The sequence below is a fragment of the Equus quagga genome, chromosome 13 (genome assembly GCF_021613505.1).
Source record: "Equus quagga isolate Etosha38 chromosome 13, UCLA_HA_Equagga_1.0, whole genome shotgun sequence".
Taxonomy (NCBI): Eukaryota; Metazoa; Chordata; class Mammalia; order Perissodactyla; family Equidae; genus Equus; species Equus quagga.
Genome location: NC_060279.1, coordinates 20,009,311 through 20,035,035, shown reverse-complemented (window position 1 = coordinate 20,035,035; position 25,725 = coordinate 20,009,311). Strand labels below are relative to the sequence as shown.

Genomic DNA, 25,725 nt, shown 5'->3' with positions numbered 1-25,725 from the left:
TAGACCATTCCCTTACACCATGCACAAAAATCAACTCAAAATGGATTAAAGACTTGAATGTAAGACCTGAAACCATGAAACTTCTAGAAGAAAACAGGCAGTATGCTCTTTGACATCAGTCTGAGCAGCATATTTTCAAGTCCCATGTCTGACTGGGCAAGGGAAACAAAAGAAAAAATGAACAAATGGGACTACATCAAACTAAAAAGCTTCTGCACAGCAAAGGAAACCATCAACAAAACGAAAAGACAACCTAACAATTGGGAGAAGATATTTGCAAACCATATATCAGATAAGGGGTTAATATCCAAAATATACAAAGAACTAACACAGCTCAACAACAAAAAACCAACAATCTAATTAGAAAATGGGCAAAAGATCTGAACAGACATTTCTCTGAAGAAGATATACAGATGGCCAATAGGCATATGAAAAGATGCTCAACATCATTAGCTATCAGGGCAATACAAATCAAAACTATAATGAGGTATCACCTCACTCTGGTCAGAATGGCTACAATTAACAAGACAGGAAACAACAAATGTTGGAGAGGATGTGGAGAGAAGGGAACCGTTGTTCATTGCTGGTGGGAGTGCAAACTGGTGCAGCCACTATGGAAAGCAGTATGGAGTATCCTCAGAAAATTAAGGATAGATCTACCATATGATCCAGCTATCCCACTGCTGGGTATTTATCCAAAGAATTTGAAAACACAAAGGCATAAAGATACTTGCACCCCTATGTTCACTGCAGCATTATACACCATAGCCAAGACTTGGAAGCCACCTAGGTGCCCACCAAGGGACGAATGGATAATGAAGATGTGGTATTTATACACGATGGACCACAAGAAAAGATGAAATCTGGCTATTTGTGACAACACGGATGGACTTTGAGGGTATTATGCTGAGTGAAATAAGTCAGAGGGAGAAAGTCAAATACCATATGACCTCACTCATAAGTAGAAGGTAAAAACAATGAGAAACACACATAGCATTGGAGACTGGATTGGTGTTACCATAGGGGAAGGGAAAAGGGGGAGGGCAAAAAGGGTGATTAGGCTCACATGTGAGGGGATGGACTATAATTAGTTTTCGGGTGGTGAGCATGACGTAATCTACACAGAATTTGAAATATATGATGATGTACATCTGAAAATTTAAAAAAGAAGAGTTTGCCATTGGGATAGAACTAAGGACTATTATACTGATCATTTAGTAGTAGTATCCTCTAGAAATTTTAAGTGGAAATAATAAGATGAAGAATAATGTATAAGCTTTTGAAAAAGAGGCCTATTAACAACTTTTCTAAGTAAAGAAACTTACCAAGACTGCGAGGTACATTGGTAATTTTGGCGTGTATTATTCTGGTATCAGAGGTAGGGCTATCTGTTACTGTGGCATTAAAGAATGCAATTCCAAATTCAACATCATTAATATTTCCAATAACACTTCCTTTGGCTCGCTGGGGCCCACCTGTTGGGGGAAGAAAAAACATTTCTGGATAAGGAAACAATTTCATCAACATTACATGGGAGAAAAGAAGGCCAGTATTCATAGATGCTACAAATCTTCTCTCAAACATTGAAAAGATCATATGACATATGAGTTTAAGAGTGAAATAAATAAGCTTTCAAAACATCCTACTCTCACGTAACACTCATCATCCCCTATAAATCTTTCCAATCTGTGCACAACATAGCATTATTTCACAATCCAAAGAATACAATCAGTGCCCAGTCCCAAAGCCAAAATAACGTTGTGTTTATTGATAGTGATGAAATGAAGATAACAATGAGAGTTTATTGAGCATGTCATGCACTATAGTAAGCACCTAATATGCCTTAACTCTTTTAATCCTATCAAAAATCCTATAAGGTAGTTTTAAATAGCCACAGTTGGCAGACTAAAAAAATTAAGTTCAGAGAAATCAAGCGACTTTCTCATCATTGCATAGCTAGGATGGGGTGGAATGAGGATCTGAACACAGATATGCTCGGCATCAAAACTCGTGTTCTTTCACCTGTTGCTTTCTTTGTGAAAACATAGAGGGGAAGGAGGCATCACCAACAAAACAGCTTCCAAGACTTGTGACAGGTCACTGTCAACACCAATGGGTTGTAGCTGAGGGGCATTGTTCAGTCTTGGGCTTCAGATCAAGGACTTACCAAGTTTTTCTTCATACATTGTATATCAGAAAATGCTTAACTTGAGAAAAATGTGAGAAGGATACTGTACTTTTAACTGTGGTGTAAAATTCATACCAAGACAATCGGGTTGAAAACAACTGTGAGTTTTTAAAAAAGTATCTCTACAGTAATTTTATGCCTTCTTTTGATTGTTCAACAAAATTATTAGTTACTAACACAGAATAGGTGGTTACTGAATACTTTTTAAATGAATTACATGCTTTGACAAGAGAGGGAAACATATTGGGAAGGAGCTGATAGTGAAATTCATAAATATTTGCTGTTTGATGCCTTTTAATTGAATATATTTTAAAAGAATCACAAGACATTTCAGATATTGTTATGTATTATATACTGGGGAGAAAAACAATTGTATTCAATTGTAGAAAAATCTGTAAGTATAGTACTTTGCCATTTTAATTTGCATTACTTTGACTATTAGTGAGAGAGAACATTTTTTCACGTTGGTTCAGATTTCGTGTTCTGGATTACATTAATTTCTTCATCAAGTATTGAGGATACCATGGTAAGAAGGAAAAAAGAAAGACGTGAGCTCTGTCTTCATAGAGCTTATGTCTGAACAGGGAAGACAGACACTAATTAGAATTCCACAAATAAATGCAAAATTGAAATGTACTGATATTAAGATATCTACTGCCCAGGGGAGTCTGAAAAGGAAGGAAAAACAGACTGAAGATCAGATGGAAGTTTAGGTCTTAACTAAGTCAGGGAAGGGCTTTCCGGGTAGAGGAAACAGCATTTGTTGCCTTTTTAGGAGGTGTTGGCTTGTCACATCTGAGAAACCATAAGGAGCAGAGAGCTTAGAGAGTAACGGGAACCAAGCTGCTAGATGATGCAGAGTAGAGAGTAGGGCCAATCAGGACCTGGTAGGCCATTTTGATTCTTATCTTTAGTCCTAAGCAGGGAGAAAGAAGCGCCGAAAGATCACTAATTCACTTGGTTCTCTGAGTCATCGCTAAAGAGCATGGCCTCCCATTTTGACATTGGTTCTCTAGTTTCGAGAGGAACTTGAATCCCAGTACTCAGCAGATGTCTCCTGGTCCTGGTTACCTAGTTGGCATCTTTGAAACTCTCTGCCAGACTCTGTAAATCCAAATTGTCTGCCTATTTGGCCTTCCTTCTGCCACTGGGGCCCTGGTACTACCAGAGGCTGAGTTACAATGCACCTCCACTGAAACTAGAACTGTCCCCATACCTACATGTTAGAGCCTCAAAATTCTTGGTAATCAGTTGATCTGTTGAGCAGACACGTTGAGCAGTTGACTGATAGACACTTGCCCTTTTAGTTTGTTTAGACCCTATAAATCTTTTCACGTAACTTCTCTTTCACTCTGCCAAATGGGCCTTTCTGATTTCCAGGGAGATTTTATTTCTGAAGCAACCTTAAAGCTTTGGAAAGTCCAGTGGTATCTTGACACTTCAACAATGAGAAACTGTTCTTTTTGATCTCCTCACAGCCCTTAGAAAGTCTGTTCTCTGAGATGAGTACCCTTAGCATCATCCACCATTTCTTGAGACACCAGCAAACTCTTTACAAGATCCATAAGTTCTAGAATTCTGACTGTTCTTTCTGAATTTTTACATCACTTATAATATCTAGCCATGTTACACGACTTGGGTTATGGTAGGTCAACTTCCTCTACTTTTGTCCCTCGAACTGAATTGGCCTCTATTTTACTTTCTACATTCATATTCTCCTTATTTGCATCTGTGAAAGAACAGCCTCCAATTAGACATTATGTTTCTGCTCCACTCTCATTTTTCAGCCTGGAGTCTCAGCCTGGCTTCCTCTTCTTCCAAGCCCTCTTACCCCTCAAGCCCAGTACTACTATTTATGGCTAGGCAGACCATAACCTTTTACAAGGGAGCCTGGACGGGGGCAAGCCAAGGCTAAAATCCAGCCTGAGTTTTGGTCGACAGCTGTACCAACTAGGGCAAAGAATGCATTTTTCCTGCTTCTTCCTCCCAGACTGGGTACTGTTTTGTAACTTGTGGGCTCAGAGTAACACCCTTTATGTAATTTTCAGAAAGGCTATAAATGTGCTAGCAGTGGTCTTGCCAAAATCTAACTTAGCTGCTTACCTGGGCATGCTTGTATATTGCATCTGGATACCTGAGTTGCATCTCCTGGACAGGGGCGACCACTTTTAGATGGCACTGGAGTGTTGCACAGCCGTTTTCGAGTCTTTTCACCTCCTCCACAAGAAGCAGAACACCGGCTCCAACTATGCCAGTTTCCCCAACTTCCATCCACTATGAACAAGAATGGAATGGTCAAGATTAACAAATCGGTTTTAAATTCTACACTTAGGGCGACCCTGACTATACAGTTTTTATTTTAAGATCTGGAATGATGGGGCTGCTACAGTAAGCACTAAATGAAATGTTTTACTCCTTCTGCTGCCAGGGAAGCTCACCAGGACACATCTCAGTGTTGCATCTCTGCATCTGGGAGTCTGGGCCCCCACAAGCTCTTCCTCCATTGGACGGTCGAGGGTTATCACACGTGCGGTACCGCCGCATCTGCCCTCCATTACACGTCCGGCTGCATATTCCCCAGCCACTCCAAGGACTCCAGTTCCCATGAGCTACAACACAGAACCATTGGAGAAGTGCTGAACAGTGACATTCATCCAAAAAGTATGAAAAGACTCTCCCCAGGAAGTGAAAAGAAACACACAAATCTATAAATAGGCAACTTCCAAAGGCAAATTCGCTAGCTGTTGTTTTGATCAGAAACTAGGCACACATTCCAGTGATTGTGCAGTTCTATTTAACCTACAATTATTGAGTCTTACACTATTCTAGGAAGTGAAGGATATGAATGAGACAAGGTCTCTGCTCTTGATGAGTCAAGGCTGTAACATTCAGGATACGTCGGATTCAGATGCTGCTAGGGTCTAAAAGTTTAGCTTGGTGACTGAATTAAGGCAGAGAGCCACCTTCTTGCCTACATTAAGCAATCAACATCGTTAACAGCACATAACGATGCCTTCATCCTTGCAGCCTGTCCTACGGAGCAAATGAAAAAGGACACAGCGCCTGCCCATATAAATCAATGACATCTATGGTATTAAGTAGACACAACAGCAACCATACAACATTTTGATATCCTAAAGCAAGGGTAAACAAATCAAGCAACAGAATATTATAACTTTAAGGATTTAAGGCCATAATGAAACTTTAAGAAAGTATAATTTTGACTCACTATTTCCAACACTCACTTGGACAAGGGTCACTATTGCAAAAATCACTCTGGACATCACTCCCTTCACATCTGTTTCCTCCATATTGGGGAACAGGATCAGAGCAGTCCCTTGTCCTCTGTCTGGCACCTCCTCCACAGGACACAGTACAAGCACTCCAACTGGCCCAAGTGGCCCACTTGCCATCAACTGGATTAAGGAAAAACATAATAATTAATAAATTAATAACATGCTCTGTTATTAATTAAAAATGATCAGGTTAAACCCTGGGCATTGTTAGGTTGAGTGATGCTCTTATTGAGATTGATTCTTATTGACATAATTCCTAGATAAGAGGTAGATATCAATTTATTAAGGGTGTAAACATTGTATTTCTTTTACCTGGACAGTGTCTTTCATTGCACACTTGCATCTGTGTTTCTGCTCCCTCACAGTAGGATCCATCAAATGATGGTGGTGGGTTATTGCACAGTCTTGTTCTTGTCTGGGTACCTTTCCCACAACTTTTGCTGCATATGCCCCAAGGCTGCCAAGTGTTCCATGCTCCATGAACTACAAATATCCCAAGAGACAGAGTTTCAAGTCACAGAACTGTGTTTGTTAAAAAAACAAAATTATACAAATAAATTAACTCAGTAATGAGTTAAATTAACCCAGAATCTAAAATAATTGAAATTGAACCAAAAGAAACAACAAATGATATTCTTCCTTTCTCCTTCTGGTTAGATTTTCATGGGAATTGGGGTCTATAGGGGAATTCAGAAGGCTACCTAATGCCAAAATAAATGCTTAAAATTATCCAAAGAGGCCAGTTTATCAAAATTAAATTTAATCAAACTATTATATGTAAACACATTGTGAGTTTTTAAACCCTAGATAAGTATGTGTCTGTGCCCTGTGATCTGGGGAAAGCGGAAAGAACCAGAAGCTTAGGAACAAGGCTGGATAACAGACCTACATGCAGTTATGGACAATATGAATGTTTCCACAGTGAGAACTTGGAGCCCAGGCTGCAAGACCACATCTTTAAGACTGATTCAGCTTCATGTTTAAAAGCGTATTTCAACAACATGATGATTTTCACAGTTGTAACTCTTTGAAAAATTTTCTCCATTACATAATGTTCATGAACTAAAACTTCTGAATAACACACTCACCTGCTTCCTAAACAACAGAAAAAATTGACCAGTAGTTTCCAAGGAGTGATATTAAGGCCTTCCTTTTGGTAACTAACATATTACACCATCTGACCACAAGAGTGGAAAACCTTATGTTTCCTACCAGGTGCATGGGCTGAGAATCAACATTATGTCTTCCCTGATGTATAAGTCAGTATCAGGTCGTATTTTCATTTTGCGGGTACTTTCTAGAAATGGGGCTTATGAAGTATGTTTTTGTGGTTACCCAGTTTAACCAAGGTATGAACCAAAATAGGGCCTTAAGGTCTATGTCTAAATATTCTCCTAGCACACCCTATAAGATATCAAAAGAACAAGTTGAAAACTAAGTAATGAAATTACCATTTGGCTGCTTTCTCTAGAAAATATTTAAAAACAAATCTTGTGTTTTCTTTTGTTTTCTAATTGAGTTGACTATATATTACTACATTGTACTTTGTAGACACAGACAAACATAGTCATACAAATTTATTTTAGCTGAGAATTTGCCCTTGAAAGTATTTGACTAAACCTAAAAGGAAAGGAGAAAGACTTTATTTAAAAATTTTTTTAAATTTCTTTCTTTTGAGGAAAATTAGCCCTGACCTAACATCTGCTGCCAATCTTCCTCTTTTTGCTGAGGAAGACTGGCCCTGAGCTAACATTTGTGCCCATCTTCCTCTACTTTATATGTGGGATGCCTGCCACAGCATGGCTTGCCAAGCGGTACATAGGTCAGCACCTGGAGTCTGAACCAGCGAACCCTTGGCCACCAAAGTGGAACATGCAAACTCAACTGCTGTGCCACCTGGCCAGCCCCAGAAAGCCTTTAAATAGATGAGAGATTTTACTCAAAACTAATTTATTAATTCATATTGCTGATGCTCATAGACCTTACATATAAACTATGTGATTTCAAAAATTCTGCCTTTCCAATTATTTTAGTATGTACTATTTTCAAGGCTGTAGGTTAAAAGAAGCCCATGACTCTTAATATACAAAGCCTTATGGCATAGATGTGTTTTTTTATTGGGGGATTACAATTGGGTGACATTTATTCACTTATTATCTGTGTAGCTTCTATTACATATAGAGGTTTTCAGTTGAAGACTTTTCTTATTTTTTTAAATCAATACAGAAAACTAAATAGAATTGAATTTCATGACATAAAATATGTAAAGTTGAAATGTTTCTTTTCTATGAATGGAATGATAACAAGAAAAAAAGGAAGAATGCCAATACAAACCAGAGAAGATATAAAACATCATGGTGTCTAAATAATAGAAAAGAAAACCACTATGGATGAACTACTATATAAGAAAAATGCAAAATATAATAGATGAATTTGTTGTTACACTGCATTGCACTTCTGATTCTGGAAAGGCAACAGAGCACAGTGCTTAGGAGCGGGGACTCTGGACCAGACGCTCTGGGACTCAGGAACTGCTTTGCCTTTACTAGCTGTGCAATCCTAGACAAGTTGCTTAGCTTCTGTCTGCCTAGTTTCATCATCTGCCATATGTGGATATTAAAAAACCCTACCTCATTAGGATTAAGCTGAGGAATAATGAGGTGATAGATTAAAAATGCTTGGAACAGTGTAGGACACGCAGTAAGTATTACACATGTGTGAGCTACGAGCTGGTAAGGCCATTCTTTCCATTCTTTACTCAAAGTTCTCCATGATTTGCAGAAAGACACTTCTAAAAATGCTCATTTTTTAAGTAATCTGTCAGAATATATTTCTTTATGATAATGACTCTCAAATGGCAGCAGAATGGCCCCTCCAGAAGATACCAACTTTTTGAGGGGGAAGATTGGCAGTTTAAAAATACTCTTCTAACTGGGGAAGGGAAATTACAGTATAAGCCTAAAATATCAATTTGCACCAGAAAGTAAGAAAGTGTTCAGGAATCATGGGGATATGTCAAGAGGACACTGAAGTTAGCCTAAAGGACACTAATTAAATCTAGGACAATTTGAGCATCACAATAAATAATAGTAGTAGTGCATTATAAGCCACTGAATGAAATAATACTTGAGTCTTTACTGATAATAATCAATAAAAAAAGAAATAAGAAAGAGAAAGGAAAGTTCTTCCTTATAGTAGAAAGCCAATAACAGGGGGAGAAGATATGATGGAGTTGGAAATAACTGTTTTTCAAAGATCATAGTAATAACTGATTTAAGCAAGACTCATAAGTGAATGCTAAAACTAATGGGTGAAAGATTGATAAAAAAACAAGACATTTATGTAGTCTCAAAGTTTCCCTACAAAATACTTATTAATTACAAAGGTAAAAACAGAAACTATACAGTGGCAGACACCACTTTAAGCAAGTGAACAAAGTCAACATCACCAGTTTGGGACAAAGTGACATCATGTGCCTCCTGATATGATGCACTAAGAAGGACAAAAAAATCATTTCTGTGATGTTTCCACCAAAATGCAAAATCTGAATCGAATCATGAGGAAATATCAGACATATCCAAATTGAAAACTCTTCTACAAAATGATTGGCCTGTATACCTAAAAAATATCAAGGTCATGAAAGATAAAAAGAGACTAAGAAATTGTTCCAATTAAAAGAGACTAAAGAGACATGACAAATAAATGCAACCATGATCCTGGATTGGATCTTGGAATGGGAAACAAAGAGTTATAAAGCATATTACTGGGACAACTCACAAAATTTGCATGTAGACCATGGATTAAACAATAAGATTAATAATAGTGTTTTATTAATGCCAAATTTCCCAACTTTTATAATTGTACTGTGTTTATGAAAGAGAATGTCCTTGTTTTAGGAAATACACACAATTGGTGAATCTGGGTAAAGGTATATAGAAGTTCTTTGCACTATTCTTGCAAGTTTTCCTTAAGTTTGATGTTATTAAAAGTAAACTCTTACTAAAAGAAAATTTCATCAAACTATGTGAGGCTAGAACTGTAAAGAGAAATAGACTAATCCACTATCATAGCTGGAGACTTCAACACCCCTCTGTCAGAAACGGGGAGATCCAGCAGGCAGAAAATTAATAAGGAAATAGTTGAACTCAACAACACCATTGATCAACTGGATATAATCGATATTTATAGAGTACTTCATCCAACAACAGCAGAATACACATTGTTCTCAAGCTCACATGGAACATTCACCAAGACAGAACACATTCTAGGCCATAATATATACCTTAACAAATTTAAAAGAATAGAAATAATACAATGTCGGCATCAGACCACAATGGAATTAACCTAGAAATCAATGCAGAAAGATAACTGGAACACACCCAAATATGTGGAGATGTAACCACATACTTCTAAATAATACAAGGGTCAAAGAAGAAATCTCAGGGGGAATTAAAAATACTTTGAACTAAATGAAAATTAAAACACAACTGATTAAAATTTGTGGGATGCAGCAAAAGCATCACTTAAAGGGAAATTGATAGCATTGAATGCATATTAAAAGAAGAAAATCAATAATCTAAGTTTCCACCTTAGGAAAGTAGAAAAAGAAGAGCAAATTAAATCCAAAATAGGCAGAAGAAAAGAAATAATAAGAATCAGAGGAGAAATCAGTGAAATTGAAAAAAGGAAATCAGTAGATAGAATCAATGAAACCAAAAGATAGTTCTTTGAAAAGATCAATAAAAGCAATAAGCCTCTACTCAGGCTAACAAGGAAAAAAAATGAGAGGACACAAATTACTAACATTAGTAATGAAAGAGGATATCACTACAAACTCCATGGACATTAAAAGGGTAGTAAAAGAATACTAGGAACACTCTGTGCCCATAAAGTTGTTAACCTAGACGAAACGGACCAATTCCTTGAAAGACACAATTTGCCAAAACTCACACAAGAAGAAATAGACAGTCTGAATAAGCCTACATCTATTAACGAAATTGAATCAATAACTAATAACCTTCCAAAAGAGAAAGCACCAGTCCCAAATGGGTTGACTGCTGAATTCCACCAAACATTTAAGGAAGAAAGTATACCAATTCTCTACCATCTGTTTCAGAGAACAGAAGCAGAGGGATTACTTCCTAACTCATTCTATGAGACAAGTATTACCCTAATACCAAATCCAGACAAAGATATTACAAGAAGAGAAAACTACAGGCCAATACCTCTCATGAACACAGATGCAAAAGTCTTCAACAACATATTAACAAGTTGAACCCAACAAAGTATAAAAAGAAAAATCTCTTTTGTCCCTGAGATTCTGACATACTCCCTGGATGAGAAAGACTGTCTTAGGCCCCCTGCCCATTTTGCAGTGGTATGCTGATAAATGTTTAACAACCACCTCTCTAGAGTAGAGGGAAACTCTGATTTGTAGCATCTCCTGATTTTCGAGATGTAAGTACTTCTGTCTTGATTGATATCTACCTAACAATATGACATCACTGAACTCTCAGTTGGGAAGAGATACACGCTTTCATTTGCTGGCTCCAAGACACCAATGACATTATGCCAAAGCAATAGCCAAATTCAATCAATTTAGGGGCTGGGGAATAACCAACAAAAGTCTAAAAAGAGTAAGCCAACAGAATTGTGAGTAAAACAACAGTAAGCCAACAGTTACTCAACATGAAGAAAAAAAACCGGACTTTTATTTCAGGACATGTACAAATATCATTTAGCTTTTCAGTATATAGATATCACAGCTGACAAACTGTACAAAGATTGCTCTAATCAAGCATTTCTGGCTCTTTTTACTTTGGTATATTATGAGATTATAATTCTTCAAGATGAAAAAATTTTGGCTTCTGGGTTTTTTTCCCTTAAGTTTTCATGATAGTATTTTATGTTTGCAATATAATGGAAGTTCTGAACTGCAAATCAAGATACCCAGGATCTAAGTGAATAGGCTTCGGAATCAGACTGACCTGCATTCAAACCCTTGATTCACTTTTTACTAGCTACGTAACCTCAGTGAATTAATTATCATATATTTTCTGAATGTTAGTTTCCTCATCTGTACAACAGGATGCAATAGCCAATGCAGCAAAAAACTATCTCATTTTGGTTTGTCAACATCCCTTTTTTGACCATCTCAGTTAAGGTGTCTCTCCCAGTTATGTTCTCTCTCTTCAACTCTTTGAGTTTGTTCAGTTTGCATATCAATATCTAAATGAAATTATCTATCATTCTAACTCTAGCAATTAGAACCGTGCCTTGAGCACAGAGTGGATGCTCAATAGATATTTGTTGGATGAATGAATTAACGACTGAACAGCTGCTCTTCTATTCCATATGGTTTCTTTCAGGCTGTCAAATAAGGAGGTCTGCTCCTCTCGACACACTGTGGACAAGTAGCCCAAGCTGGTTGTCCAAGAGAAGTATGTTTCTCTTGGACTCAGCTGAGTTCAGAGGTGAGCATGGGCTTTGAACAAAACCAAACAGGGTTCCTTCTCAGAGGCTGATATGAACTCTGAGAGAGAGAAACGAACTCTTTTTCTCTGAGGCCTTAGATTATAAAGCTCCTATGAGCCAGTAGCTGCCAGCAGTCGTTTTTGCCACCACGTGGGAAGAGGTCATAGAGAATAAAGCCAAGAGAGGAAAGCAGAGACAAGAAATGGAAAGCATGCCAGGGAAAACACTGAATTCAAACCTACCTGAAAGTAGAATTTTTCTCATCTGAAAATGAATGGATGGATTAGACATTACCTAAGGTCCTCATTATCTCAAAACATTCTACGACTTTGTAAATATTTATGTTTTTCCTACATAATTAAAAATATGCCACAATTCAGAGCCCTTTATTATGTTCAACCAAATCAGGCATTTCACTTAACATTGATTAATGTCATACTTCCATAAGTTTATCCACGAGAGAGAACTAAGAACACAGAGAATGAATACATTTAAAGGTAGAAGCCAGAACATCTGTTCACAATGAAGAGGAAAAGGTAATCATAACTCCTTTATAGGAGTTAAAAATACAAAAGTTTTCCTTATAGGTAAATTCTCACCTGGGCAAGGTCTAATGTTGCACATGATTATTTCCACAGCATTCCCCTCACACGGCCGCCCACCATTTTGAGCTGATGGATTATTGCAAGTTCTGGTCTTGGTTCGGTTGCCACGTCCACAGCTCCTTGTGCATTCTTCCCAAGGGCTCCATTCTGACCAGCTACCATCCACTATACAAAGGTGAAACATTACACCATCGGATATATTTCAATTGAAAGCACTAATACTGAGACAATCCACAGTTAGGGAACAGAAATGAGTATCTATGGAACATGCGCCTATTCATTGAGTGAAGAAGTGTACCTGGACACAGCTTATGTTGACAGTTTCGCATTTCTGAATCCAACCCTTGGCACGGCTTCCCACCATTGGCTGGGAAGGGGCTGTTGCACAGACGACTTCTCTTTTGGATGCCTTTTCCACAGGTGACACTGCAGGATCTCCAGGCAGACCACTGGGAAAATCCACCATTAACTGCAAAGAAAACATTGTACTTTGTCTCTGTTTTCATAAATGAAAAAAATGGTAAGTTGGATTTCACTGAAGATATGCACTGAGGCTAGCGCTGAATCTATACTTGCTGAGAAATTGCTTACGGAAGCACTGCTTTATGGTAAAATTCAAATCTAGGCATGAGAGATGAACTTCAAATAGTTAACTAGTGGTTCTTCCCAGCTCCACTCCTGACTCGCTTGGACACGGCTGTTGCAAGAGTTAGAGACCAATAAGTTTATACAGCGCACTGTTTACTTTTTGGAAATAAGTCATTCTTTAAAGTAAAATATACCCATCGATTTCTGAGAAGAAATTTGACTTAGTTTTGAATCAAAAATTCAGTTTTGGATTTTGAATTATTAACTTAGTACTTTACAGCTCTGATCTGTATTGTTTTCGTTCTCTCAGTCTAGTCTATAAATTGTGGTGTGATTTTTGTCTTAGCTCCATAATCTAGAAGTATCTTAAGGGGAAAGGAGACTCGGACTAAGATGCTTAATAATTTTTATGATTTAGGTTGCCCCAAGTGCTGTTTAATATGAACGTCCCTCCGAGGACACTCACCCTGGACCGTGACCAGCACTCTGACAAGGACTGAACCCATCAAGTTTCGAGCAACACATTCATATTCAGATGTATCTTCTTTCTGGGCAGCAGTGATATATAATGAGTTGTTGGACAGCATGCGAACTCGGTCATCCCAGGGGATGGAGTGCCCTTGACGGGACCAGGTGATGGTTGGATGAGGCTCTCCAGTTGCCTGGCAATTCAATGTGACCTTGCCACCAACATTAGTAACAGTTTCTACTGGCTCAAGAGTGATAATAGGAGGACCTACAGAAAAGAACACACAGTGTTTGTTAGTTTTTGTGGAGTTATATTAACACTTTCATCAACGTTATAGTAACTTTTTTTGAAAAAAATTAGGCTGATTTGTTTGTAAAACACTGTAGCTTCTCAACTGCTAAAGTTGCAATTGCCACTGATAGAATTTTCATAGCTCTGTTTTATTTAGTAAACATCAAAAATTTGAAATCCCTAGGCAGCTTAGCCTAGAGCATGGGGCTCTGCAGTCATGCTTCCTGGATTCACATTCTGCCTCTGATCCTTACCACCTCACTGAGCCTTTGTGTCCTTAAAAAAGGTGCCTACTTCAGAGGATTCTTGTTAGACTCTACTCAGATGGTGTAAGCACAGCTCTTTGACAGGATAAACACACAATTCTTAGTACTATTGTTGTTTTTGTCTGTGTTTTACATGGTGAATATTCACTTCTTTCCCTCACATCATCTTTGAGGCAAAGAGTCATTTTTAACTTATTCTTTCGTTATTGCTCATCATTCATTTATTCAATAAACATGTACGGAGAGCCTACTCTTTGCCAGGCCTTGTGCTAGAGACTGAGGGTGCAGGGATAACAGATATAACTTCTAGTCTCAAGGAGCTCACAGTCCACTGATAAGACAGACAAATAACTACTTAGCTCTTCTATAATATACCTATAGAATTTAGTAATAGAATAGGCAGAATAGAATTTAGTATAGAATAGGTAAATGTGTGGTAATATGGAGTATAAACAACAGTAACTTAACAATCAAACAAAAGCCTGTCACTAGAAATGGAGAGGAAAGGAAGCCATTCAGGAATTATTAAGAAGGTAGGAACGATAGGACTTTGTCATTGAATGGTATCGAGTTAACAGGAATTGATGACTACAAGGTTTTGCCTCAGGCAATATAGTGTATGTTTGGGCAATTCAATAGAACATAGGAGCAAAAACAGATATGTTGGGAGGGAGTAAGGAATGATGATTTGCCTCCATTTAGAACTGCTGAGCTTGAGGTATCAGTGGGACATTAATGCAGAGATGTCTAGACGGACACTCAGACTAGAGATATAGGCTAGAATTTAGATTTATTAGGCTTTCATGAGTGGATAAGCTTGCTTCAGAAGTGAGTCTAAAATGAGAGAAAGAGGGCCAAAGACAGAAACTATTGCAAAGCCTTATTTAAGAGATGGACAAAAGACAAGCCTATAAATGATACTAAGCATCGATCACTAAGCTAGGAAGAAAATTCAGGAGAAAATGGTATCCTGGCAACCAAAGGAAGGAGTTTTAAGAAGGAAGGAGAGGTTAACAGCATCTCTAGTGGGTAGCTACTCGAGTGAAGTTGTTGGAAAGAATGTAAAAGCAGTTGTACATAGCTGCTGACAGAATGTTTATCTTTATACTGGTCTACGGTGTCAAGAAAGATAGATTATGAAAGACTTCATGGGGGAGAACAAGCTTGAACTGGGTTTTCAAAAATGGGTAAGATTACATACAGGAGAAGGCAGCCTACTTGGAGAGAAAGAGCACGGAGATGGATTTAGCTTTGAAAGGATGATTCACCCTGGAAAGCAGTAATGTACAAGATTTTAAACATTTGGTTGAAATCTTAAAAGAAAATCAGAAGGGTTTACATTTGAATAGGTAAGCAAAGGGGAGTGTGTACATTCTCGAAGGAACATGATGGGACGAAGGAAGTGTTTTAGTGAGATTGAACTGAATGGTGGAATGATTTGCTCAATGAGAGGTCATGAATATCAGAGAATTCGAGGTGGTGGCTGCATATTTTAGATCGAGAGTGTTTCTGAAATAATAGAACATAAAACAAAAATAGAAGATGTGTTTTATTGTGATACTAACATGCTAGTATTTTACGTAAAGGTGTTACTGACGCTGTCTTTTGCAAAAGTAGTTATTTCACATGAGGTTTGAAGCTGTCAGCGAGTATTATTAATGCATCATTCATAAATATGCCCACATCATCCTACACAGTTGCCTTCTTAACTTGATGTTTACAATAACCTCACTCCAGGAAATTTCAGGGCTGGGCTTTTATTTCTCTCCTAGTTTTCTGATTATATTATGTATTCAATCAACTGTTGCTGAATAAAGTAAATTCCTCAGATTAATCACTCAACACTAAATGACAACATAGTCACTAAATGAGCTCATCTGCTCATATTATTATGGTCAAAGCAAGTGTCAAATAAATCTCAGAATCTTAATTTAGATACCATACTTCTAACTGGCATCTCAGTTTCCAATTGCACATAAGGCTATAAATTAATTCAACAATAAAATTCCATATGTACATCTTTCAAGGTTGGATTAATTCCACCAGTCACATAATGACCAGCTAAATATGAGCATTTTATCTAAACGAAGGCATTGCTTCTGGCACTTTAATCTTAATTTTATACAAATTATATTTCTGGCTTTTTTTTTTTGAGGAAGATTAGCCCTGAGCTAACATCCACTGCCAATCCTCCTCTTTTTGCTGAGGAAGATTGGCCCTGAGCTAATATCTGTGCCCATCTTCCTCTACTTTCAATGTGGGATGCCTGCCACAGCATGTCTGGACAAGCCATGCATAGGTCCGCACCGGGATTCGAACTGGTGAAACCTGGGCTGCTGAAGCTGAACGTGCGAACTTAACCGCTGCGCCACTGGGCGGGACCCATGAAGTTAACAAATGAATGAACTTTGTTTAATCTATTTTTCTCAGACCTACTCAACCACGGAACACTACTGTTTTCCTAATAACATCCCACAAGATTATCATTTGATAGCTATGTACTTTAATAAAACTCTGTCTTAGCAAGATATGAAAACAATCTAAGTGTCTGTCAATGATGAGTGGATAAAGAATGAATAAAGAAAAACAGATAAAACAAAATATTTTTCAGTCATAAAAAAGAAAGAGATTTTGCCATTTGTGATAACATGGATAGACCTGGAGGGCATTATGTTAAGTGAAATAAGCCAGATAAAGTGAGACAAATAGTGTATGGCAACACTTACATGTGGAGTCTAAAACAAAAAAGTCAAGCTCAGAAACAGACTAGATTGGGTTGTCAGGGACTAAGGGGTGGGGGAAATGGGGAGATGTTGGTCCAAGGGTATACAAACTCTCAGGATAAGATGAATAAGTCCTGAGGATCTAATGTACTGCATGGTAACATTTAATAATACTGTATGACATACTTGAAATTTGCTAAGTGAGTAGATCTTAAGTATTCTCGCCCCAGAAACCAAACCAAAACAAAAAGGTAACCGTGTGAGGTGATGGATATGTTAATTAACTTGATTGTGGTAATCACTTCACAATGTACACACGTATCAAATGATCACACTGTACACTTTAAATATAAACAGTTTTATTCACCAATTATACCTCAATAAAGCTGGGGGGACAATCTTAGATATCTATTAAATATCGATTAAATGTTAAAGTCTTACACAACAGTGGTTTGGCACTAGCTGTGCTAAACGCTAGACTACAGTATCTCTCAATAGTGAATGAAGAAAATGTAAATTCATCCCATTAAATACTTAACCTATTCACAAAATAAGGTGGTTTGCTAAATTCTCAATCCAATGACTTTGTCCTCAGGTCAGGTCCTGAGGTGGATCTGGAGACTGTCTGGTGGGCCACCGGAGTCTTTCATGTTTCTCTAATTATGAAAGCTCTGCCTTCTGCTGGCTTCTATTGAAGGGCTTCATGAGCATGATAATCCTGCCCAGAACACATAGTGATTTCATGGCAGATTGATAGCAATCAACCCAGAGCACTTTTGAGTTCATTTACATTAGTCTTTAATTTCTTTTGAGGAAGATTGGCCCTGAGCTAACATCTGTTGCCAATATTCCTCTTCTTGCTTGAGGAAGATTGTCACTGAGCTAACATCTGTGCCAATCTTCCTCTATTTTGCATGTGGGATGCTGCCACAGCATGACTTCCTGAGCAGTGCTGGGTCTGCATCTGGGATCCACACCTGTGAATCCTGGGCAGCCAAAGTGGAGTGTGAGAACTTAACCACTAAGCCACTGGGCTGGCCCCCATTAGCCTTTATTTTTAATACATATTTTTAAAGTGCCATAAAATGACATCTTTGTAAGCACATTATAAGAACTGTGGTGAACTATAAGAAGGGTACTCAACTGAATAGATTGCAAACCAAAAAAATCTCTGCTGCCAAGCAATTGCAATCTTGAACCACGTTTTAATAAAATAGAGAAAAATATCTGTATAAAAACTGTATCAGTCTTGATAACAATTGCTCCATCAGTAGCAGAAAACTAGACACACTCTAAAAACCATCATTAATGTACTTGCTATAAAGTTAAAGAAAATGAACATCCCTATTAGGCAATATTTCTTAAATCAAGTGTTTAATTAGAGTTTAATTAACCATCTTACTCTGCAGAGTCAGACTCATGCTGCGCTCCACCACCCCAGCTTCATTGGCAGCTACACATGTGTAGTCACCGGCATCTTCATTCTATGGAAATAAGGAGGGTTTTATAAAAAATGTGAGCCTGCAGAGCAGAGCATGTAACTTTTTTCACCATGATGCTAGCTTATATAAAACTTCATTTCTGAGAAGACATTTTAATGGGAATAGAAAAACACATATTTAACCTCATAAATAGGTTTTTAAAAAAAAGGAAAAGAAGAAGAAAAAAGAAATTCCCAGTCTAAATATTTTCAAAACAGTCTATTACTGCTCTCTAGGAATAATAGTTGCTAGGAAACCAAAGCAAAATAACATTTTTTATAATCATCTATCTAAATTATCTTATTAAAGAAAAATTCTAGTGCTAGTCTCACCGCTATATTAAAAAGCATTAAAATAATTAGGACAAAGTAACAAATATCGAGTTTTTTCTAATGGGGGTTATTTAAAAAAAAAATTAAGGTTGACCTTTAAAGAGTTTGAAACTCAGGAGAGAAAGTGAAAAACTAATTTATCGGTAATGATAACTCACAGAATTTAAGTCATGAATTTATACATATATGGTATAGAAAATAAAGACCATATGAGTTTAGATTTGGTGACTAATTAGAGACACAGATTTTGCTAAGGTCTTGTGACTAGGAGAATTCTGGTCTCATTAATAGAAACAGTGAGTTAACAAAAGGGAACTGAATTGTAGCAAGTAGAGGATGGTGGGAGGAGGAAGATAGTTGCTGATTTAGATGTTTAACCAGGACTATCAATGTACTATCCAAATATAAATTTCTAGTAGGAAACTGTAAATAGAACTTTAAAGAGTTTCCAGGTTGGAGATACATATTTAGGAATCTGAAATTGTACGGTGAAAAAAAATTAGTACAGTCATGTGTCGCTTAACAACGGGATACGTTCTGAGAAATGTGTCATTAGGTGATTTCATCGTTGTGCAAACATTGTAGAGTGTACTTACACAAACGTAGATGGTATAGCCTACTACACACCTAGGTTATAGGGTACTAATCTTATGGGACCACAGTCATATATGCAGCCTGTTGTTGACCAAAATGTCATTACGCAGTGCACAAGTGTATTAACATTGGTATTAGAAGTACCAAGGACTTTAGAAGGAGTAATAATTGTGTACAGGGAAAGGGGGGAAAGCGGTAATGAAGAAGCCTGAGAGTTATCAGTGTTACAGCAGCTAAGGTAGAAATCATCTCAAAATTGAAGAGAGAATCAATAAGTTCTAATGTTGAAATAAAGCCAAGGAGAATAAAAGACTGAGAGTGGTCCATTGAATTAGGTGATTACATAGTATATTTTAATTATTATTTCTATTAATTCAACAATCAGTTAACAAATTACCCATACGTAGTCTAGCTGAGAAATTTTTAGATAAAAATCTCATTCACTTGACTCCAAAATTAGAATAACTTAAAAGCACCACTCATTTTGTGAATTACTAAAGCTTTTGGAAAGTCTATTGTAGTTATAGGCTTAGCGATGAAATCTACCCTATAATTTATTTGTAATTGTGTGTGTAATTCTTCAATTTCCTCAATCTAAAGCAGACTTGAGGAAGTTATCTACTGATGTTAAATAGGTCAATGATCAGGAACAAAGTAGCAAAATTATTTTATTGCTTGTACTTCTTTGAAAAGGCTGACAATCAATTCGAACCATTGTTTCAGTTTTTTAAAAGAACCTAGTGATTCAGATTTTATGATTAAAATAGGAATGCATGAGAAACATTCGGCACCAAAGAGAGGTACTGATCATGGCAAAGTATGCATGGACAAGTCCAGAGTGACTTACAACGGTGCCATAAATGGCCAGGGAGCCGTTGCCAAGTTGCCGGATTCTGTGGCTAATCTCAATATCCATACCTCTTCTGCTCCACTGGATGGTTGGGGCGGGATCACCTTTTACCTCACAATTCAGAATTGCATTACCACCAAGCGGTTCAATCCAGTTGGAAGGGTAATCACCTTTGAAGACTGGAGGTTCTGGGAAATGACAAAAGACAAGTATAATTGAAAAGGAAGACCTGTAATTTCTTTGTGATCTTGACCTATCTGGAAAGACAATGTGGTGGAGAGGGGAAAAGCCATTTTTGAACCCCATCAATTTTCCAGAATCAACAGCTCATGCTAATCAACCAGATGGTTTTGTCAGTTTCAATAATCTAAGTGGGTGATTCCACTTTGTGTCAAATGATCTCTTTACTTACTGTTTATCTGCTATTGAGCTGAATGCCCGTAATTTTTAATATCTCATGAATTTGCACACCTGGGAAACAAGACTAAATGGATCAATAAACTGAAGTTATATTGTATTACTACATAATAAGAAAGCAAAACACAAACCATTCATTATAAATAAATTAGAAACTAAGAACACAGCACTTTTGCCTACCTTTCACATAAACAAATCCAATTGCCTTCACAAAACCAACAGTGTTCTCTGCTGTGCACACGTAAGTACCGGAATCCTCTTTTGACACTCTTTCAATAACAAGTTCACTGTGTCCATTGACACTGTCGAAATGGGCTGAGGGAAGTAAGTTAGAAAACAACACAAATGCCTCTCAGTAACCTAGGAAAATAATCACAACAGCTCAATATTTTGCAGGTTAGATTTACGAGTTGTTCACCATCTGAACCAACAATCTCTCATCATGACATTTGAGAATAGAGAATTTTCCACAGATGTCTTCCTCTGAGCTATTTGCTACGTCTATGGACCCTCGTTTGAAGAATTAAAAACAGCAGACAAGACAGGAAAAGAGAATGAAAACAAACTTCTTTCCAAATTATTTTAGATTTGAAGTACACCTTTCATCTCAAAGTGTTGCCTAAAGCTGGCTCGTAGACTCTGGATTTCAAGTCTTTCATTTAGGAACATGACATTTTCCATTTGATTTATCTCACCACCACTTTTCCTCCCAAACAATTTACATCAAAAACATGAAAACCTTTTCAGTTATAATTCAATGGACTTGGCAGGTCGGAGGGGAAATCATGAAAACACACACTAATTAGGTAATTACAACAACATGATTAAATTTGTAATAATTTAAGCTTCTCCATAAATGGTGATGATATAAATATTTACAAAGGTAGCTATAAGATTTGGAATAGAGTATAAGGTAAACATGCTAATCGTAAAACAACTGATACTACATAAGATTCTGATTAGACCAGCCAATATCTACTTATGTTAAGTAGGTTGACCTTGCATGCTTTCCCCTACTCAAATTATCTTTTAAAATTTCAAACTGCTGTAAGTGGAAGATGAAGCTTTAAAAATTTAAGTAGCTAAATGAATACTACACCTTCAGAAAACAGTTGCTTATTAGTTTTTTCAGACTTTATTTTTCCTTAGTGAGTATACTATTATTATTAAGGTAACATAGTTGATTAATTTCAGTCATTAACATAAATCTTTAAAACAAAAAAACTCAAGCCTATTACTACTTTTGGAGCAAGACGTTTATTAAATGCTAATAGTGAAGTACTTCAGAACTCAACTTTAGGATGTGACAACTTCTCGTTACTGACAATGTCTTTATGCTGATGATAAAGTCTAACAAATAAGGTGACACTTGTCCTCCCAGAGGTGAGTGCTCGTGAGTCCCAGGTACTATCTTAATGTACAGTGCACATATTGACTAGAAATTTTCTACATAGTTGATCTACACTATAATAGAGGTTAATTCATACAGTGAGAAGCAGAGTTCTTCTCTGTAAAATTAGGTGAATCTTCAGGACTCCAACAGTAGCCACCTCAACCCATTTATCAATGACGAATGAGGTCCAGGGAGGATAAATTTAGGTGGATAAGTTTAGAATACAATATTGTCTTGTTAGGGGGAGAGGGACTATTTTTAGGTTAAAAAATCTACTGATATCCTGCAAAATATGGTCTGTGATCAATTTACCCTTTCAAAAGAAGGAAAAGAACATATATACTGGGTACAGGGCAAAATCCAGGCAATGGTACACATTTTACAGAATTTAAAGCAATCAATTCTTCACATAACTTTTCAACCAATTCCCACAGTTAAAGAAAATGGAGAGTGGTCTAGAGTTCTATATGGGTGTATTTGCTCACTTGTTAAGAGTTGAATTACTAACCTGGGATAATATTGTTATTGAAGGTCCATGTTAACTTGGGCAATGGAATACCAGTTGCTTTACAGTTTAGTCGCAGCTGTTCTCCTTTATTTAGTGACACGTCTCCAGGAAGTTCAGTAAAAGTGGGGAGAACATGTACAGTCAGGCTGACAGTGTGTGTATCCTCACCTGCAGCATTGTTAGCAACACAGGTGTAGGTGCCAGAATCCTCCGGCTTAAATAAAAAAAAAAAATCATAGGGCTTAAAATGACATAATCTTACACCATATTACATCAAATATATAAAATTGTATAGCTTGGTCCCCAAAGGAGCACTCTTATTTGAAGACAGGTTAAATTTCCACCTCGTAGTCTGAACCATCTGGCTAGATTTTGCAGAACATAATTGAAAATGTATAAGAGTGTAAACAAAAGCCAATACCTTTCAGAACTATAGCATTTTATAGTAGTAAGGGCTCAGAAAACTTTAGATTCTAAAATTTACGAAACATCAAGTGTACTGCTGCTCTGCAATGTACTAATAAAGAACAAATAATTCCAAAGGATGCTGGTAGCATCCTCTCCAGGTAATGTGGCACCAAAGACCACGAAAACTGTCAAAGGAAATGGCAAGAGTAAGAGCAACACTACCTGCAATTCTGAAGTTTCATTTGCTAAATCGATGGCCATCCATGGCACTCATCTTACTAGATGTATTGATGGCATTTAACACAATTATGACTCCTTCTCTTTGAAACCATGTCTTCCCTTGGCTTTCAGGACACCCCATTCCCCTAGTTTCCTTCCTACCTCACTGGTTGCTCTTTTTCCATCTCCTTTTGCTGGCTTCTCCTCAGCATTAACATCTTAATGTTGACATGTGAGAGGGTTCAGTCCTTGGTCCTCTTTTCTTCTCTATCTGCACTCAATTCCTTGGTGATCTCATCCAGTCTTATGGCTTTAGATACTATCTATATGCTGATGAGTACCAGTACATTCAACCCAGATCTTTCTTCCAAACTCCAATTATGTTGAACTTTTCATTCCAACTCTCTGCTTGGATGTCTAAAAGACACCTCAAATGCATGTCCGAAACTGAACTCCCAATTTCCCCTTCCTTGTTCTATCTGTAGCCTTCACCATCTCAGTTGATGGTTATTTTGTCCTTCTGGTTGTTCATGGCTTTGTTCTCTGATGTTTGAGTCATCATTTACTTTTTTCTTTCTCATACACTACTAGCAATGTAACTAGGAAATCTAGCTTCAAAGTATATGCAAAATCCAACTACTTCTTACCTGTTCTCTGCTAACATTCTGCTTTGAGTCCTATAATCTCTCATCTGTCTCCAGACCATCTTCCCAACAGATTGCTCTGCTTCTAAATTTGCCTCCCTACCATCTATTCTCATCCCAATAGCCAATGTAATATTGCAAAAACATAAGGCGGATAACATTGCTCCCCTGCTCAAAACCTGCAATGGATTCTGGTTTTACTCAAAGTAAAAGGAGGCAAAATTGTTATAATGATGTACAAGACACTTCATGATCTGGCCTCCATTTTTCTCTGACTTTCTCCTTTCTCTTTTCATTCTTTTTCTTTGTTTCACTGGCTTCCTGTTTCTCAAATACATCAGGAATGTTCCCAACTTAAGTTCTCTGCACCAAATCTCTGTTTGTGGGAGGGAGGATGGCAGGGCGGAGGGCATCTGAGTTTTCTCTGGCTGGAATGCTTCTTCCTCAAATATTGGCTTGGCTAACTCATTTCCTTCAAGTTTGGCTCAAATGTCACGTTCCCAAAGGGTACTTACTCCGAGTACCTAAAAATGTAACCTGCAGCCCTCCAACTCCTGATCCCCTTTATCCTGTTCTTCTTTTCTTTACATTTCAGTTATCTCCTTCTGACTTCTTGTATACATTGTTTATTATCTTTATTGTTTATCTTCCTCCTCTAGAAATAAACGCTAGGAGGGCAAAGATTTTTGATACTTTTGTTCCCTGATGCATAAATCAGTGCTGGTCACAGAGAAGGTGCTCAATAAATATTTGTTGAATTAGTGATTGAATGCTTCTGTGTGCATTAAGGCTCATATCACAGACTTTTTCTTTTCTTTCAACAAGTTTAAGAATACATTTTTTTTTGCATCGAAGCATCAAAGAATTCACTGGAAATGTAGCATAAAAACTGTAACTATTTATTAGAGACACAAGCTAAATTTGGTTGGTTGCATGCTAATTTTTTTTAAAAAATGCAAACAGGAATAAATCATATTGCCTGTACAGGCCACCCCAGTGCCATACCACTTAGCTGTTCTTAGATTCCCAGATTATGACAACTAAAGTTTAAAATCAAGGATTTTATGGAAGTGAAGCATTTCAAAATCTGGATTGCACATACTATCACTTGTGTCCTTCATCTGGTATTTACAAGCTACCTTACTTACCTTACGTTTTTTTACTGTATCTGAGTCATTGTCTCACTAAAAGTCTAAACTTCTCTTTTCTCATTTAATTCCTTCAAGTCCATAACTGTGATTGAGGGGCCAAATTCAACATGCCTGAACCTGGGAGTAACCCCCACTAAAGATCTTTACCAGCTTAAACAAACAAACAAATTCATCCTTATTTCATCAATTCTAAAATTCACATCTTTAACTTTTAATATCTCTGAAATTAGGGTACAACTTAAAAATTGATAGTCTTCTGTAGCTCTTGACTGTATTTTTTTCTTCCTTCATGGTACATAAAATAATGCATCATGCAATTGATGGAAACTTAGATTTGAATAAACACAATTTTTGCTGGTGCACGTGACTGACTTAGAGTCTAGGCACAGAGCCTATTGTTAGAGCTTTTATCTGGTAATCCCAGAAGTCTGGCTAATGAGTGAAATTATACTATAACATGAAGGTGATCAATCTTAACATCATTTTAATCTGTTCAAATGTAATTCCACGAAGGTTTTGTAGTGAAATTTGGGCATTTTGATGGTAATGAAAGGGAATAACATGCACCAAAGCTCTGAAAGTGGTTCATATTTTAATCATGTTTATCATTCAGTGCCAAGAGTTGCTATTCTCAAACCACACAATTTTTTAAAAAGTCCTGTGGTGTGCATAGATACAGATTCCTCTTCAAGTGGGCTACCAATCGAAAATGGAGATGCTTCTGATAGCTACTATTCTGCAGACTGGACAAGCACCACCCAAGAATATTCAAAAACCTCAATGGGCATAGATCCCTAAAGCTTCAGCTTCCTTGTCTGTGATTAGAAA

At 37.2% G+C, this 25,725-nt stretch overlaps 1 protein-coding gene across 6 annotated transcripts in view; it reads right to left on the bottom strand.

The window, feature by feature from the left end:
* Nucleotides 1–25,725, bottom strand: part of HMCN1 (hemicentin 1) — a 433,459-nt gene that overhangs the window by 37,296 nt on the left and 370,438 nt on the right. For 5 of the 6 annotated variants that reach the window (XM_046681569.1, XM_046681570.1, XM_046681572.1 and 2 more), the window contains 12 exons: nt 22,476–22,689; nt 20,755–20,889; nt 20,155–20,345; nt 18,303–18,384; nt 13,618–13,887; nt 12,862–13,032; nt 12,558–12,728; nt 5,797–5,967; nt 5,434–5,604; nt 4,627–4,797; nt 4,292–4,462; nt 1,326–1,475 (listed from right to left, as the gene is read on the bottom strand). In XM_046681569.1, coding sequence (XP_046537525.1) covers nt 1,326–1,475; nt 4,292–4,462; nt 4,627–4,797; nt 5,434–5,604; nt 5,797–5,967; nt 12,558–12,728; nt 12,862–13,032; nt 13,618–13,887; nt 18,303–18,384; nt 20,155–20,345; nt 20,755–20,889; nt 22,476–22,689 — 2,068 coding nt within the window. Of the gene's footprint in view, nt 1–1,325; nt 1,476–4,291; nt 4,463–4,626; nt 4,798–5,417; nt 5,605–5,796; nt 5,968–12,557; nt 12,729–12,861; nt 13,033–13,617; nt 13,888–18,302; nt 18,385–20,154; nt 20,346–20,754; nt 20,890–22,475; nt 22,690–25,725 lie in introns of those variants that run through there. The other variant, XR_006891498.1, reaches the window with a different exon arrangement.